The 15,711-nt window shown below is 44.3% G+C and overlaps 4 protein-coding genes across 4 annotated transcripts; all 4 read right to left on the bottom strand.

Moving 5' to 3' along the window:
• Positions 1 to 3,499: 3,499 nt before the first annotated feature.
• On the bottom strand, positions 3,500 to 4,466 carry LOC108606912 (estradiol 17-beta-dehydrogenase 8). The gene is made up of 2 exons (XM_017997453.1): positions 4,358 to 4,466; positions 3,500 to 4,277 (listed from the first exon to the last, which is right to left on the bottom strand). Exons 1-2 carry the CDS (start codon positions 4,401 to 4,403, stop codon positions 3,565 to 3,567), a joined length of 759 nt encoding a protein of 252 aa, XP_017852942.1. The 5' UTR covers positions 4,404 to 4,466; the 3' UTR covers positions 3,500 to 3,564.
• A 2,598-nt stretch (positions 4,467 to 7,064) lies between these two features.
• LOC108605049 lies at positions 7,065 to 7,991 on the bottom strand. The gene has a single exon (XM_017994617.1). The coding sequence runs from the start codon at positions 7,989 to 7,991 to the stop codon at positions 7,065 to 7,067; it is 927 nt and encodes a 308-aa protein (XP_017850106.1).
• A 1,714-nt stretch (positions 7,992 to 9,705) lies between these two features.
• Positions 9,706 to 10,514, bottom strand: LOC108606913. Its single transcript, XM_017997454.1, has one exon. It carries the CDS (start codon positions 10,466 to 10,468, stop codon positions 9,731 to 9,733), a length of 738 nt encoding a protein of 245 aa, XP_017852943.1. The 5' UTR covers positions 10,469 to 10,514; the 3' UTR covers positions 9,706 to 9,730.
• A 3,178-nt stretch (positions 10,515 to 13,692) lies between these two features.
• LOC108605048 (histone-lysine N-methyltransferase 2D) lies at positions 13,693 to 15,711 on the bottom strand. The gene has a single exon (XM_017994616.1). It carries the CDS (start codon positions 15,709 to 15,711, stop codon positions 13,693 to 13,695), a length of 2,019 nt encoding a protein of 672 aa, XP_017850105.1.

Here is a 15,711-nt window from a genome sequence, read left to right as displayed (position 1 = left end):
AAAAATAAAAAATACTGCAGCTCAAATATAAATGAACGCCGGCTGGTGTCAATGCCAACATGTCCAAAAGCTCAAAATCAAACAAACAGCAGGCAAATTAAAAAGTAACCCCACACACACATACATATGCGCTGTGTGTGTTAATTTATGACTGAGTGTGTGCGTGTGCGTGTGTGTGTGGGGTTAAGGGTCAGGCCAAGTTGACAATGCAAACAGCAAAACGTCCTCGCTAAGCTCAACTAAAAATGCTTAATGACTGCGTTAGCGTTTGAGGGTTGCCTGTCCGTCCGTCCGTCTGTCCGCTAACATACACACATAACTGTCTGTACGTTGACGCACGATCCACACACACAGGAAATGCTGCGAGTGGGCGGTGGGCGGTGGGCGTTGGGCGTTGTGCGTTGGGTGGCAACAATGGCAACAAAGTCGCGCACAACGCACATTAAACTAAATTAGTTGCCTTTGTCACAAACGACCCTCAAAGCGCTCAACTCAAACCTTTGCTATAACCGTCTACTTACTTACGACGCGCACTGTACTATGCACCGACTACCTGTCAACGGGCCCAAGTGGCAACCAGGCTAGTGCCTGCATCAGTTTCAGCTACTCGACTCGACTCTACTACGTGCACTTAGTTGCCGGAAGTTGCAATTGCGGTTTACTGTGTTAATTGGCCTGACATTGTTGTTAAAACTATCGCCCCGAACAGCAGCAGCAGCAGCTGAAAAATGAAGCAGCAATAGCTTAACATGGATATCAAATCGGTCTATAGCCTAATCCAAACTTGCATTAGTTTCCCCCTTGCAACTTCAATTCATTTTTTGTATTTTTATTGATTTTATTTATTGAACTTTATGCTGTTGCAATTTATTTATTTATTAGTTTAGAGTAAACAACCAAAATATTTTATTCCCTTTTTTCTAGCTTCGACTTCATCTTTGTGTAAGAGATTGAAGTAAAATATTTATGCCATATATAGATTTGGGATCGGTTTTAGGACTGATTAAATTTAAGGTAAGTTTCATCCAAAAATTTGTTCACTTTGCTTTGGAATATTTTTTTGAAGTACTAAGCAATTTATTTAGAATTTTTATTAAAAAAAAATACAAAAGACTTGATTGGGAAATTTAAAACAATACCAATTTTATGATTAAAAAAATATGCAAATAAATTAAATTAAAAAAAAAAAAAATAATTGTTCAATCTTTGACTTTTCACTTTTTAGCTTTAATAACTAATAATATAAAATAATATTTATTGCTTGGCTTGCCATTTAACTATTCAAGTTTTAATTTTTATTTTTTGGCTGCTTATGTATGAGTTGACGACAAGGGTTGGAAGTCAGTTAAAGCTGTGGCGCTGATTATGCCAGCCAGAGTCACTAAGAACGAACTTTTTATGGCTTTTCACACGTACAGTACGCACCCCAAAACTAACGCCCACGCCACCCCCCAACCCCAACCACTCCCACACTAGAGCAAGTGCTTGTCTTTGCTTGGGTTACCATTTTTTTTGTTTTTTTTTTTTTATGAACAATTGGCAACTGCAGTGCGCTTAGTTGCAAGCTCAAGTTGGCGCACGTCACAGAACGAACAAAAAGAATAAAAAACAAAATAAGTGAACAGAATGAAAGAGCAGCAGGCACAACAACAAAAGCAAAAGCAAAAGCAACAGACACAAGTCACACGAAGAGTTACGATTTCATTAACATGAGATATGGCGAGTGGTTGGCCTCAGTAACTGCATGTGTGTGTGTTAGTGTGTGTGTGTTGAGTTGATTGGGGTCGTGGGCAACGTCGTGGGTCGCATTGGGCTGCTTTATGGGCTCCCAAGCTCAAGTGGCTGGACGACGACGTTGTCGCAGTGCGTTGTGTTGTTAATTGTTAACGCTATGTGTGTGTGTGTGTGTATCTGCTAGGGGTGGGTGTGTGGGTGGTTGGGTGGCTGCTAGGCAGCCTTAAGTTGCTTTTGTGGTGTCGCCTAGCTGTATGATTAGGCAAATGTTTTGTTTTTACCCCCAGCTATGCACTAAAAATGAAATGGCCAAAACGTACGCACACATACAGTCACACACACACACACACACATATGAGTTGACTGTGTGTTAAGCCAAAAGTTTGGGCATTTGTTGATGTTGCTTAATGTGCTGGCGACCCCGCTCTATGAAATGTGTAATTGCTCTTGCTTATACATGTGTGTGTGTGTTCGTATGTGTGTGTGTGTGTGGTTGGTGGTGTGCTGAAGTTGAATTTCTTGAATTAATAAAATGTCTTCATTATTTAAATTGCACGCACGACCGCAGGCCAAACATTTGGCCACATTGGACAGACGACAGGCAAACGCACAAATGTGCTGCTGCACACAAACAAAACCAACAACATATGCACACACACACGCATGCAAACACACACACATACAGTCGCACTTATATTGCTTGTCGTTTGGCCCTTTTTGCTGATGTGTTAGTGCGGCCAAGTTAATTAGCAGCTGGGGAATTGTAAAATATATTAATATTGTACACATAGCTACTCAACCGAGCCACCCAACCAACCAACCACCCACCCACCCACTCCAACGCCACTTACTCGCACCAGCACCAGCAGCTGCACCACAAGCACCACAAAACGCGCGACCCTGTTTTCTCTCTTTTGTGACCGCTCTGGGACGTGGCCACACAACAGAAAGTAGTTTGGCTTATGACTATGCCCCACACCCCCACCAGCCATAGCACCGCCCCCTTTTACCGCTTTCAGTCTTTAAGCCAGTCAACTGCAATTGCAATCAATACGCGACTGACAAAGCTCAAGCGGCTGTTATAAGTAATTATCTAACTATATATAGAACTGGCAATTGGGAAAATTATTCAGCTGTCTAGATTCGTTCGCTAAATTTAGTTTGTTTCATTTTCGCTATGCACATTGACCACATATTCCAATAAAATTCCACACTTAATAAAACTTTCGAATAATCAAATTTCATAAATTCCATTTTATATAGTTTATAAATAGAGCTAAAGTTGAATTCAAGTATTAAAATGTTCTTAAAAAATATAAATTTTAAATATTAAATTACATTTAGATTAGGCTTGCCTAATTTAGCTAATTAATTAATTTCAAAAGCTTTGTTAGAAACAAACAAAACTTACGTTTGCCCTTTGACATTTAAATTGATATTAAGTAAATCAATTGTATAGCTCAGTACGCTATAGTATAATACATTTAATGAAACTGAATAATAAATATTTTACCTACATTTTTATTTGACTGCTCTGATTTAGTTTCTAAAATTCGCTTATTATTTTACACTTTCTCAATTCAACTTAAGAAGTCAAACTGCAGTCGTTAAGTTGTAGCGCCATCTGTTGTTTATATCTTTTAGTTATAGTAACAGCTACTGCTGGCAATAGATGGCGCTAATAGCGATTGCCAAAGACAAAGACAAAGCCAATTAATTTTGCTAACATTTTATTTTTACAATTATACAATTAAAAAAAAAAAAACACGCATTTGTTTATTTTTAGACTAAGACAAATAAATGCAAAGTATGGCAGCTGGGGAAGCTTCACTACTTGAGTCCGCCTGTGACTTCAATGGCAGCTCCAGTCACATAGGACGCCTTCTCGGAGGCGAGGAACGCAATCACCTCGGCGATCTCCTCCGGCTTGCCGAGACGTGCCAGCGGGCACTTTTGCACCACCTGCTCCTTGATCTTGTCTGGGACGACGGCCACCATGGGCGTGTCTATGTAGCCGGGCAAGATGCAGTTGACCCGAATGCCGAACTTGCCCAACTCCTTGGAGGCGACCTCGGTCAACGAGATGACGCCCGCCTTTGTGGCCGCATAGTTCGCCTGCCCTACGTTGTTCATCTTGGCCACAATGCTAGACAGATTGATGATGCTGCCGCCCTGCAGCTGCTGCTCGATCATCGCCTTCGCCAGCTGCTGCGTCACCAGAAACGTTCCCTTCAGATTCACACTGTACACATCGTCGTAGTCCCGCTCCGGCATCTTCAGCAGATAATTGTCACGCGTTATGCCCGCCGAGTTGACCACAATGCTGGGTGCCTGCTTGTAAATCGAGAGTGCTGCTGCCACAGCTTGTTGCACGCTTGTTAGTGAGGCAACATCCACTTCCACTGCCGCCGCCGTGGCACGTTCGCCGTTTAGCTGATTGGCCGTTTCCTGCGCCGCCTGCAGATTGCGATCTGCCGCAATGACCTTGGCCCCGTCACGTGCCAACAGTCGGCAGGTGGCACGCCCAATGCCCGAACCGGCGCCTGTCGCAACAACAACAACAACAACAACAACAATGAGAACGCAGTGAGTACAAAGTTCAAATTTATTTAACAACATTTACCTGTGACAAATGCCACTTTGCCTGCAAGAATCCCGCAGCTGGCCATTCTACTCTTCCTCTTTAGTTTGTGACTTAGACAAAAATAAAATACACAACACGCCACCTGCTGCAACAACAACAACAACAGCTGATAACACTCAATCGTAGTGTGACCATAGCGCTGAAAATCAAACAAAATCAAGCTAAATTTAAGCGATCTTTTATTATTATTTATTTAATTGCTTTTGCTGTTTATTGTTGTTTTATTTACTTCATGCGTTTTGCTTTAAAAGTTTAATAAGAATTTACTTTAAAGCTGATTGTTGTGCTTAATCACAAATTTAGCTATTTTCCCACTACGAAATAAGTTGAAATATTTGGCAAATTGCTAAAATTATTATTTCAACCAATTTAATTTAAAACTTAATTGCTTATATTATTTATATTAATATTATTTATAATATTTGTTGCCTTTGTTTATTTCTTCGGCTCTATTTGCATCACTGCGATCGCTACGCTCGCTTAAAAAATTCGTCAAATCGCTGGTGGAGCAACATTGCTCCACACTTAACGAAACACACTTTCAAATTCAGTTTTGTTCGCTTAACGAATTCGTCAAATTGCTGGAGGAGCAATGTTGCTCCACACTTAACAAAACAGAACTTCAACTATCTTATTGACAAATTCTATTTAAAGCTAACTAAAAGATTAATAGTAAATGATTTAAGGGGATTGACAGTATTTACGAAGAACTCTTAAAGGACTTTCTCTAAGCGATCAGTACTTTTTATCTATTTATTTATTTATCTAAATTTAAGAGATTTATTGCGATCTCATTGCAATGGTCTTTAAGTTTTTCTGTTTATTCCTAAATTTGTAAATTTATTTCGTGACAGTTTAAATATTTAGATTGTTATATAGCTGTGTTTGAATTAGTTTTGGAATCTCTGCTTCAATGCCATATCCTATATGTCCATATGGGTTTTAATATTGTGTTATACAAACGTAATTTGTTTTCTAGACTGAGCTACGATTTATCGCCGGCATTTCAATCTCATTTGTCGGAGCTGCGAGCTTAGCTGGAGTTTTCTCTTGGCTTTTATGTATGCTAACCATGTGAGTACCATTTAGACTAACCGGAGGGCAATATTCGAGCCTTGGCTCATTATTTTTGTCAGTATTCTTCTGCTGGAAGAATAGGTAAGGCTTCTGCCTGAGTACAGAATGGAGTTCTATGTGGAGTGTATAGAGGTCTGGGCAGCTATATCCTAAATTTGTTGAATTTCGATCCATTCGCATTTCAAAATGAAAACAATTTTCTGTTCCCTCAAAGTTTATTGTAAACATGAATTATTCCAATGGTATTAAATAGTAAAGCTGTGGCTGCAGCTGCTGCTGCGCTAGCTGCTCTGCTGGCGCCTGCGTGCGCAGCATGACGTCACCACTGCTGCTGCTGCTGCTGCTGCTTCGGGCTAAGCCAAACTGCCGCAGCAATTTGCGTAGGTAACGCTTCGGCAGCAGCAACAATTGACGCTTGATGATGCGCTGCACTTTCCGCCAGGGCCGACTGCCAACGCGATGATCCTCCACCCCTGGCAACGAGAGATGCAGCTTCTGGATTAGCTGCTGCAGCTGCGAGCCGCTTAAATGACTCAAATCCAAGTCGGCAGGCTCCACTGCCGTTTCGATCTCGTTCTCCTGCTCCATCTCGCTCAGCCGCAGCTGCGGGCAGATCGCAGCCAGCGTAGCCGGCAACAGCAGCGCAATTAACAGTAGACTCCGATGCATGATGAACTTGCTTCAATTGCTTGGCAGCGTTGACTGCGCAGCGGCTTAAATAGCGCAGCGCTGTTCAACACTCCAGGGCATTAAAGTAAGTCAAGTGTCCATACACTTTGCTTTGCCCAAAATAAATTTGCGGTATCTTCCAATGCTGCGGCAGCTTTCATATTTAATTTTTTCATTTCTATATATATATAAAGCAGTTATAGAAACTAATAGTTGAAATTCCGCACTTATTATTGTTAACAAATTTATGTGTCAATCGTAGTTTAACTCATTCAGTATTTGTAAATATTTCTCAGTCTAATTTCGCAAAGGGAGATTTGGTAATTATTCTCTAGCACTTATTTCATTGGGAATCGATCGCTTAAAAAAAACTTCTCTAAATTGATATTTTAATCTTAATTTTCTTCTCTTCTACTTCACAAAACTTTGACTTTGGTTGTTCCACTTGGAATTGCTCAAAAAACGAAGAACACAAATATAAATTTTAGAAAACAAAAGACTGCAGGAACATTACTAAATGATCTATTCAAAAAGAAACCTTCATCACTGTATGTGCTTCAAAGTTTCAGTTGAATTCACATTTGATAGCTGCTTGATTTTTTCTGATTGAAAAGTTTCTCAATATCTTTTATCTTGATCTTGGAAAACTTCGAGTATGCAATATTGAATTTGAGCATATTTAAAAATTCTATTAAAGCGTAAAATTCTATTAAAAGAGTAAAGTCGATTGCAGAGATGTTTGAAAATTCGAATAGAATAGAATTGTCTGTTCAAAGTGTATATCAAAGTTGGGCTTGTTTTATGGAATTGTGAATTTTTTTATTTAAGCTTCAAGTTAAATTAGAATAAATTAGAAAAAAAAAAATTGTTTTCGTTGCGTGTGGTTCAAGTGGCGATTTCTATGGCTCTCCTTCGCTCGCTCTCTCTCTGTCTCTCTCGCTTAGGCAATTGGCATGCGTGGGCGCTTGTTCTTATTCTTCTTGTTCTTGTTCTTCTTGTTCTTGTTCTTGCCACCGCGACGGCGATTGTTGAAACGCTTGTTCTTGTTGCCCTGGACGCGTCGGCGGACGACGCGACGCTTGTTCACGCCCCGCTTGGTGTTGAGCATGACCTTCTGTCCGTTCTTGAAGTAGCGACGATAGCGTGGAGGAATGCGCACGCTGATCATCTGGCCCTGGCCGCGACGTCCGTTCTTGCGGCGCAGATTGATGCGATTGTTCTGGCTGGCCTTGGACTCGGTGGCGGAGCCGCCTGCTGCTTGGTCCGCCTGCTCGGTGTAGACCTCGTACTCCTGGGCGCCGGCGGCGAGCGCTGCCTGCATCGCCTGCTCGTCGAGCAGCTCGGCATTGGCGGCCATGGCGAGGCCAGGCATGGCCTGCGCATCGGCCTCCTCCTCCTCCTCGTCGTCGTCAGCGTGGGCGGACTGCTCGTCCGCTTGTTGAGCGCCATAGCTCTGACGTCCGGTGGGCGTGGTGGGTGTGGTTGGTGAGGTGGGTGAGGTGGGTGAGGTGCCAATGGTGCCCGTGGCAGAGGGTATGGTGCCGGTCGATGTGACGGACACGGTGGGCGAGGTGGGGCCTGTGCTGGTGCCAGCGCCGCCAGTGATGACAATGGGTATGACCGGCTGCTGGTTCTGGCCAAACATGTTCTTGAACATGAGGAACTTCTTGAGGAAGAGGCGACCGCTTGAGGGATCCTTCTTGCTCACATCCTGTGCATCCTGCGCCTCCAACGGAGCGGCAGCCGCATCGCTGGCACGCGCCAGCGGCGACTCGTTCACATGGATGGGACGTCGCGCCGCCTGCGCCAGGCTCAGGCAGAGCAGCAGACTGCTCAGCAGCAGCAACGTCGCTTGATGCTTCTTCATGTTGCAGTGAGTGGAGTGTGGACTTTGGAGACTTTGTAGTGGAGTTGGCTGGGCGACTGACCGATCGCACTGATTGGTAATCAATGTTTGATAGATTATTCCGCAATTCCCAAGGCTTTTATACTCGCACGCATCGAGCCCAAGTACTCACAATTTCTAACTGTAAATGGCCTAGGGACACACAGAGGCCCAGCAATGTGCTTTGGCATTACAATTGAATTCAATTCAATTCAATTGGTATTCAAATTCTTCAGCGGCCCTCAAACAAAATCTTAACGCTTGCAGCTATTTGCGCTACTTTGGGTCCGTTCTTCGCATTTTGCGCCATCTCATCATCAACGCTCCACAGTCTCCACTCAAGCATGCCAAAAAAAAAAAAACTTTTGCCGGCCTCTAATTCTCAGCTTTCGACCAAACTCCCCCTCCCCGCCCCTCCCCACTCTGCCGCATTCGTCACGAAAAGTGAAAACCAATGAGTTTCTAATTGCAGAAGTAGCAGCCAAAGTTTAAGGTTCATCCCAAATCTCCAGCTGCGCAGCCAAATGTTGACCCACATATGTTACACAAAAATAAGCCTAAAAATCTATTCGTTTTAACTTGTTTGCCAACGATTATTTAGCATTAATTTATGCACATTTTTTATATATATCAAATATATGTCTAACAAACTATGAGGCTACAATTTTTAGGTCTTAGCCCTAGTTTCGCTTAATTTTGAATGGCATTTAATTATAATAAGTCTCATACTTAACTTTAAAAATTATGCATTGGACTCTTTATCTTTTAATCTCAATTATTACTCAAGGAGTTTCTCAAATTAGTTGAATTAAATCGAATTAATACATTTAAGTAGGTTCTAGTTGGTTCGTCCTTAACTATTCTTGATCGTTATTCGGAAATGAGATCCAAGGTCGTATAATAAACTAAAACAAAAAGATTTGACATAAAGAAAAATTTACTACATCTTGATATAATTCAATTAAATTAAATGCTTCAGAGTATGAGCAAGCGTGGGATAATGCTGAGGGGTATTGGGTAATGGGGAGAGGGTAATGGGTAATGGGTAAAGGGTAATGGGGAGAGGTAGTAGCACTCAATAGGTAAAAGCTGTAAGTTCGCTGACCCAAGCAGCAAAAAGACAAAAGCAAATACCCAGAGGCATCTTCATTTTATCTGTCTCTTTCTCTCTCTCTCGGTCTATCTCTCCATCTCGCTCTATCTGCTACTGCTGCTTCAAGTTATATTCCAAGGGCTCAATCCTACCAAGCGTCTCCATTTTGTTGGCCTTTGTTTGGCTTGGGATCTGCAGATCCAAAACTAAAATGTATTGAAGTAAAAATGTTCAATGCACTTGTTAATAATTTAAAGCTTTTATTAATTATACTGTCATTTAGACCATAGATCGGTGACCTTAAATTCGTTTTCAATTTTTTATACAGAAAGCTCAAAAAAATTATAGCTGTAGCTTGAAACTTTCAAAAATATTTATTGCAATAATTTAAGAACTGACTTTAGACGAGGTAATTAGTTATAAATAAAAACATTTTTTTAAATCTTAGCATCCGAAATTATTGGAAATTATTGTTGGAAACGCTTTACAATTTATACAGATTATTTGTTAAAAATATTCAAGTACATTAGATAACATAAATAATAAATAAAGTATAATAATTAAAATTTTCATAAGTGAGAATTTTATGAAATTCCATGCATATTAAAATGCTAAATAAATGCGGGACTTATGCCTTGTGCGTGATCTTGATGTTGTCGAAAAGATTCTTCGGGATGATGTCGACCACGTCGGCAATGAAGGTGCTGAGCTGATAGCAGGTGGTGGTCAGAGAGGCGAACATGGTGACGAACTTGAGCATGCGAATGGTCGACTCGTGCCAATTGCGACGCATGAATCCCGTGTTGTAGCTATAGACCTGGGAGGCCATGAGCAAGGCGAAGCCGCAGAGACCGCAGCAGCGATGAGCCAGTGCCACAACGATCAGGATCTGGCGTCGAATCTCCGCCAGCAGCATCACCAGACCCGTAAAAAAGCAAACCAGCATAAGCAGTAAACCCGCCAATCCAAACACCGCGTGCTTGCTCCGCATGTGCGGCCTGTGGTGCTTGCGCTTGTACCAACTCTTCAGTGCCACGCCCACGCAGCCAAAGTTCAGCGCCAGGAGGCCGAACGTGGCGTGCGCCAGCATCCGATGCCGCGTATGCAGCAGCGCCTCGCCAAGGCAGAGCATCAAGCCCAACGTACAGAAGAACGCATGCTCCGCACTCCGGGCGAGTTTCAGCTGCAGGCACTTGGTCGCCACCACCAGCGTCAGCCCAATGAGCAGAATGCGCGAGAGAACGGCGCAGATGTCGTAGAAGATCGCACCAGTCACCAGTGGCCACTCGAAGTTCTCAATCTGCACGCCCGTCGCATTCGTCTTCTGCATCTCCGCCAGCTCCTCCGGCGTCAGTTCGTTCGACATGGCGGCAAGTTCAAAGTCAATTCATTTACTATATGGGAATTTAAAAGCGCAGGCTACTATTTTGAAACATTGTTTGTTAGCTAATCAATTGAAAGAAAAAAACAAAGACAACAAGTTCTTATTGGTCACATTATTGTGGAGCCAGCCATCTTTCAAAATAATTCGTATTCAATGTCAATGTCAAATAAAATGGCCGAATGCACATGCACAATGGGCACAGATGCCTAAATGCTGTGCTAAACAGTCTTAAGTTAAGGCAGTCTAGCTGCAGTCAAAACAAAATACACACGTGTCCATCGTACGATGCATTGCACATCACGCGTTTACTCCATTCCTCTCTCTCAGCAGCAAAGCAGCGACGCTTTCGTTCGCTTGCTGCAGCACAAAACGATCGAACGAAGGGCGCGAGCAGCGCAGCTTGCGCTCTCGCTCTCACAAGAAAGCAAATGAGCTGCGAACAAGCAGCGCAGCTTTACAAGTGTGTGTGAGTTTCGTTTTGCTTTAACTGCATTAACCGCTATGCAAGTAGAAACTAAAATTAAGAGCTAGACCGCCTTAGTTTGTAAGCAGCACACGCGTGCTCTAATAGATTTTGTGTATTAAAATGTTAAATTGTGTGCAATGTGTTTAATAATATATATATTATAATCAATAAAGGTTAATGCACAAGTGCAAGTATGTGTTCAATTGAATGTCGCGTTAAATGCAACTAGTAAATATTTAATTATTTCTTAGCAAGTGCGTATTGCAAAGTGCGCTCTTCTGCTCTTAAGCTATGTTTTTTTCTTTCTCTTATACATACATATGTATATCAATATGCTAAATGTAAATACATATACATACATATGTATGTATAAATATATGGTACAAAAGGCATAATCATTTACAAAAGTGTAAATAGTGCATATTTAATTGCTTAAATATAAAGCTTGCTTAGCTGTGAACGCCTGCGTGCGAGAGAGCGCTGTCTCTCTTTCTTTTCAAGTGCATCTGTTTTTTTTTTGTCTGTAGTGCGAAGATGACCTAACAGTTGTCGGCCGAACTTGACTTGACAAGCGGTAAGTGCACTCTTTAATTAATTCTCTTTCTTTGCTTCAAATAAGAGTGCGATATGCCTCTTCTAAGTTAAGCATTCGCTCTATGACCTAACGGCGCTTTCAATTCTTCTTCTTGTTGTTTGCATACGCAATTGCAATTTGTAGGCTGCGGCATATTTAATTTGTAAGCTAGAAATCAGCATATAAATAATTTATTTATTTATAAAATAAAATAATTTATTCAGTTTATATTGAAAATCACTAAAAAGTTACTTAGCATTTGTTCTTCAAGCTAAAAGAAATTAATAAAAAAGGCTAAATAAGCATAAATATTAAATTAGTAGTTGAGAAAATAAAGGGAATTTAAATTGAAGCCTTAGAGCGCTACCATAGTTCTCTATTTAAGTAAGTTTTATTCTGCTTAGGTCACTTAAATATTTCGATTTGATATTCGATTTGATTATTTGGATTTATAAAATTATGTGCAAATCAATTGCAGTGAAAATCGCTTTGACTAAGCAAAGAAAATAATAATTTTAAGGTATGCGCATATTTATGGGAAATAATGGGAAAAGGCGAAGAGGAAGAGGAAGACGGAAAGCAGCAAACTGCATTTGGCGCTGCTTGCCACATTTAATTTTTCACTTTTGCTGCGAAAATGCGAAAAATTTGTTGGCTTTTCTTACTTCTGGTCTAACTTGACAGCATGGAAATGTGCACAAGAGAAGGAGAGAGAATTAGTTCTTAAATAAAAATAAAAAAAAAAAACCAAAAATGAAATGAAAGAAGTGAAATTTGCATAAAAATGTGGCACAGCTTGTGGCAGAGCAATGAAAAATGTTGCCCAAAGAGTTCGAACAGTGTCAAATGTCAAAAAGCGAACAAGTTAAGAACACACACACGCACACACACATACAGACAAAGCTTAGATGCTATGAATAGAAGAGCACACAAATTGAAAGCCAAGTTCGAAATCAAAGCTAAGCAGAGACGCAGGCTGAGACTAAGACTGAGACGAAGCCTGAAAAGTTGAAAGTTCAATGCACCGCACGCAAAAGAAAGAAAAAAAAAATATATAAAACAAAAGGCAAAACCACAAGACACAGAATTTGTTGGATCTTTTGTTAGCTGGGCCAACAGGTAGCAGCCGCTTGGCAATTAACAAAAGCTGGGCAAGAGTTCAAGACGCTAAGCGACGCTAAGCAGATGCAAAAATTAAGCAAAATTATTGGAATTTCTTTCACTGAATTTCTAATTATTAAGCCACTTAACTGATCGTTCACCTCGCCGGACAAGCGGGACAAGCAGCACGTGGAATCGCAATCCCAATCGCAATCGCAATCGCCCGGAGGCGCCCAAGCCAAGCGGCTATCATCATCACTCAGAGGCTTGACAACTGGCCGTGACGAATGATGTTGTCAACGCCATCGCCGTGCTTAACACTACGGGCTACAAGTGCGGCAAGTGCTCGCATGTTGGCCTAATATTGAATGCCCCCAACCCCAAACACACCCCCCCACAGTCTCAGCTCCAGCGCTGTTCATTCATTTGTGGGCATGATTATGCAAATTCAGGCTACAAACTTGACTTGGCAGCTTCTCTTCTATCTCTTGTTGTTAGCGCGGGTGATTGAATGCCGATGCTGCTGCTGCTGCTGCTGGCCTCAGGTGCTAAAGCTATAAATGATTGTTGTTTTATTGTTCTCGCTCCCTCTCACTCTCTAGCTGTCTCGCTCTGCGGCAAGTGATTATAGCTGGGAACTGAGCAATAAACATGCCAACTAATTGCTGCTTACAGTTTGTGAAGCAATTGCTGCTTGCATTACAGTTTGACAGCCACTGTGCAGGCAGCTGGCTGCTTTGATTGCTAGCTGACACAAGCTGCTTGCTGCCTGCTGCTCGCTTACCGTTAATTTATGCAACAACTCTGACCCAATATTGATTTGCTTATGAATATGCGTCCAATGGGTCAATGCACGCATCTCAATTAATAGAAATAGCGTTAGAAAGAGATAGATAGATATAGAGTGCGAACCAGTTTGGTCTTGGGTTCACTTGGGGTCAAGACACGCACACGCACACGCACAAAAAAAAAGTTGACTAATAAAAAAAAATGTTAACAAAAATTTATTTTTTTTTGCACTTTGTTTTTTGTCTTTCGTTTCTTTTTCTTTCGCACATAGTTTATTTAGTTTTCATCAACCTCAGCCTGCTGCTCTTCAATGAGCACAGACTCCGGTTCCGCCTCTGGCGCTGCCTCTGCCGGCTGCTGCTGCCCCAGCGAGCGTCCGAATTTGTGCAGAGCGTAGCGTCGATTCTGCTGCAGCAGATCGAAGTAGGGATGGAAGTCACCATAGTTGACATAGCGGCGCGCATCGCCGTACGCCGGCTGCACATGACGCGAGAGTCCTGGCTCATTGTCCTCGCCGACGAGTATGTACTGCTCCTGCTCCGTTTGGGATTGGGCGGGCATGTTGGCCAAGGCGTCGGCGACTGTTGCCGCCAGCTGCTGCTCACTCTCGGAGGCTGACTGCGCTGGCTGGCTGCCTGGCTGGCTGGCGTCCATGGCTGGCGCCTTCTCCACAATGGTGCCGGGACGTATGCGCGTGGGCAGAACATTGCCGGCACCCAATCCCGTGTTGGCTGTGGTCACCGGTTTGGCGGCAATCAGCACGGGCTGTGGCTTGGGCTTGGTCTTCTGCTTGGGCTTCTGCTTGCTTGTGGTTTGGCGCGAGGGCGGAATCTGTGGCGCTTGGAAGAGATCCACTAGAGAAGCATCCGCCAGCAGCGGCAAAGCGCCAGCGGTGAGCTGTGGACGCTGCTGCTTGCGCTTCTTGCCGCCGCCGCCGCCGCCGACGCCGCTGATGGCGCCATCGGGAATGTTGAGAATGAGCGGCTGGGATTGAATGTTATCCGCCAGCGATACGACTGACTGACGCTGGGGCGGCACAACGCCCAGCTGGCTCCAGGGTATGGTGATGTACTGGGTGGGCTGACCCTGGCGACGAACGGGCACAGTGAGTGGCGGCTGGCGCTGCTGCTGGGCTTGAGCCTGCAGCTGCAGCTGGAGCAGCTCGGGGGCCACATAGACGGGCTGGCCATTGCGATTGATCAGCAGCGTTGCCTGTTGGGGGCGGCGCAGCTTATTGGGCGTGGCACTGCCACTTCCGCCCTTGCGCAGACGCTGGCCCAGCTCGGCGGGGGATTGGCCAAAGGTCAGGCGACGCAGTTGGTTAATGAGATTCTGCTGGCTGCTCTGCAGGAAGTTTTGGGTCTTGCGTGAGGATTGGCTATAGCGCACGGGCAGGAAGCTTTCCTCGCTCTCCAGTTCCTCCTCCTCCTCCTCCTCCTCTTCGTCGTTGTCATTGAAGGCGGCTACATCGTCATCCTCCTCCTCCTCCTCCTCCAGCTCCTCGTCTTCGTCGCGCTGTGGACGCAGCATGGCCAAAGCTGGACGACGCACTGCCGCCGGCTGCTGCTGCTGCTTGCGTCGCTGCGACTGCGCGGGACGTCGCTGCTGAGTTAACTGCTGCACCTCCTCATCCTCATCGTCCTGCTCCTGCTGCTGTTGCTCATTCTCCTCCTCGTCGAACAGCTGCTCATAGCGATTGCCATTGAAGTAGTCCGCATCATCGTACTCATCCGACTCCAGCGAGTCCAGGCGATTGTTGAAGCGATTGGGCGCCGGACGCTGCTGCAGACGATTGCGATTGGCATTGGCATTGGCATTGAGATTGCCGTTGCGACGGCGATTGGGACGCTGCTGCAGACGCACCACAATCTCCGGTCGCTGGGTGGTGCTGGTGGTGGTGGTTGGTGGGCTCGCGGTGCTGCCAGCGGCGCCAACGCGCACCGGCGTGTCCATCAGCGCTGGCAGACTGGGCAGCGCTGGGATCTGCTGTCCGGCAGCGGCAAGACGATCGCTGAACCAGCCGGAGACGGAGCCCGCCAGCGTGGAGAAGCCGGAGCCCAATCCCTGGCCGGGATTCATGCCGAACAGCCAAGTGCCTGGCGAGCTGGGCGTGGCATTCGTTGCAGGCGTCGCCGCCGCCGCCGCCTGCTTACCCTGCAGCTCCTCCATTGAGGCCTGGCGCGGCTTGAAGGCAATCAGTGGATGAATGATAAAGTCGGCCACGGTGTGGGGCTGCGACTGCGCGGATTTGCCCTCCGCTACAGATTCGATGGGCATGGCCATGGCCATAGGCAT

Source organism: Drosophila busckii, chromosome X (assembly GCF_011750605.1).
Source record: "Drosophila busckii strain San Diego stock center, stock number 13000-0081.31 chromosome X, ASM1175060v1, whole genome shotgun sequence".
Classification (NCBI taxonomy): domain Eukaryota; kingdom Metazoa; phylum Arthropoda; class Insecta; order Diptera; family Drosophilidae; genus Drosophila; species Drosophila busckii.
The sequence above is the reverse complement of the archived record's forward strand: the minus strand, read 5'-3'. Positions and strand labels throughout refer to the sequence as shown.

Excerpts from the sequence above, each read along its gene's own strand:
- LOC108606912 (XM_017997453.1), bottom strand. The coding sequence starts at position 4,403 with ATGGCCAGCTGCGGGATTCTTGCAGGCAAAGTGGCATTTGTCACAG. Across the intron at positions 4,278-4,357 it reads CAAAGTGGCATTTGTCACAG|GCGCCGGTTCGGGCATTGGG; the intron begins GTAAATGTTGTT and ends TTGTTGCGACAG.
- LOC108605049 (XM_017994617.1), bottom strand. The coding sequence starts at position 7,991 with ATGAAGAAGCATCAAGCGACGTTGCTGCTGCTGAGCAGTCTGCTGCTC.
- LOC108606913 (XM_017997454.1), bottom strand. The coding sequence starts at position 10,468 with ATGTCGAACGAACTGACGCCGGAGGAGCTGGCGGAGATGCAGAAGACG.
- LOC108605048 (XM_017994616.1), bottom strand. The coding sequence starts at position 15,711 with ATGCCTATGGCCATGGCCATGCCCATCGAATCTGTAGCGGAGGGCAAA.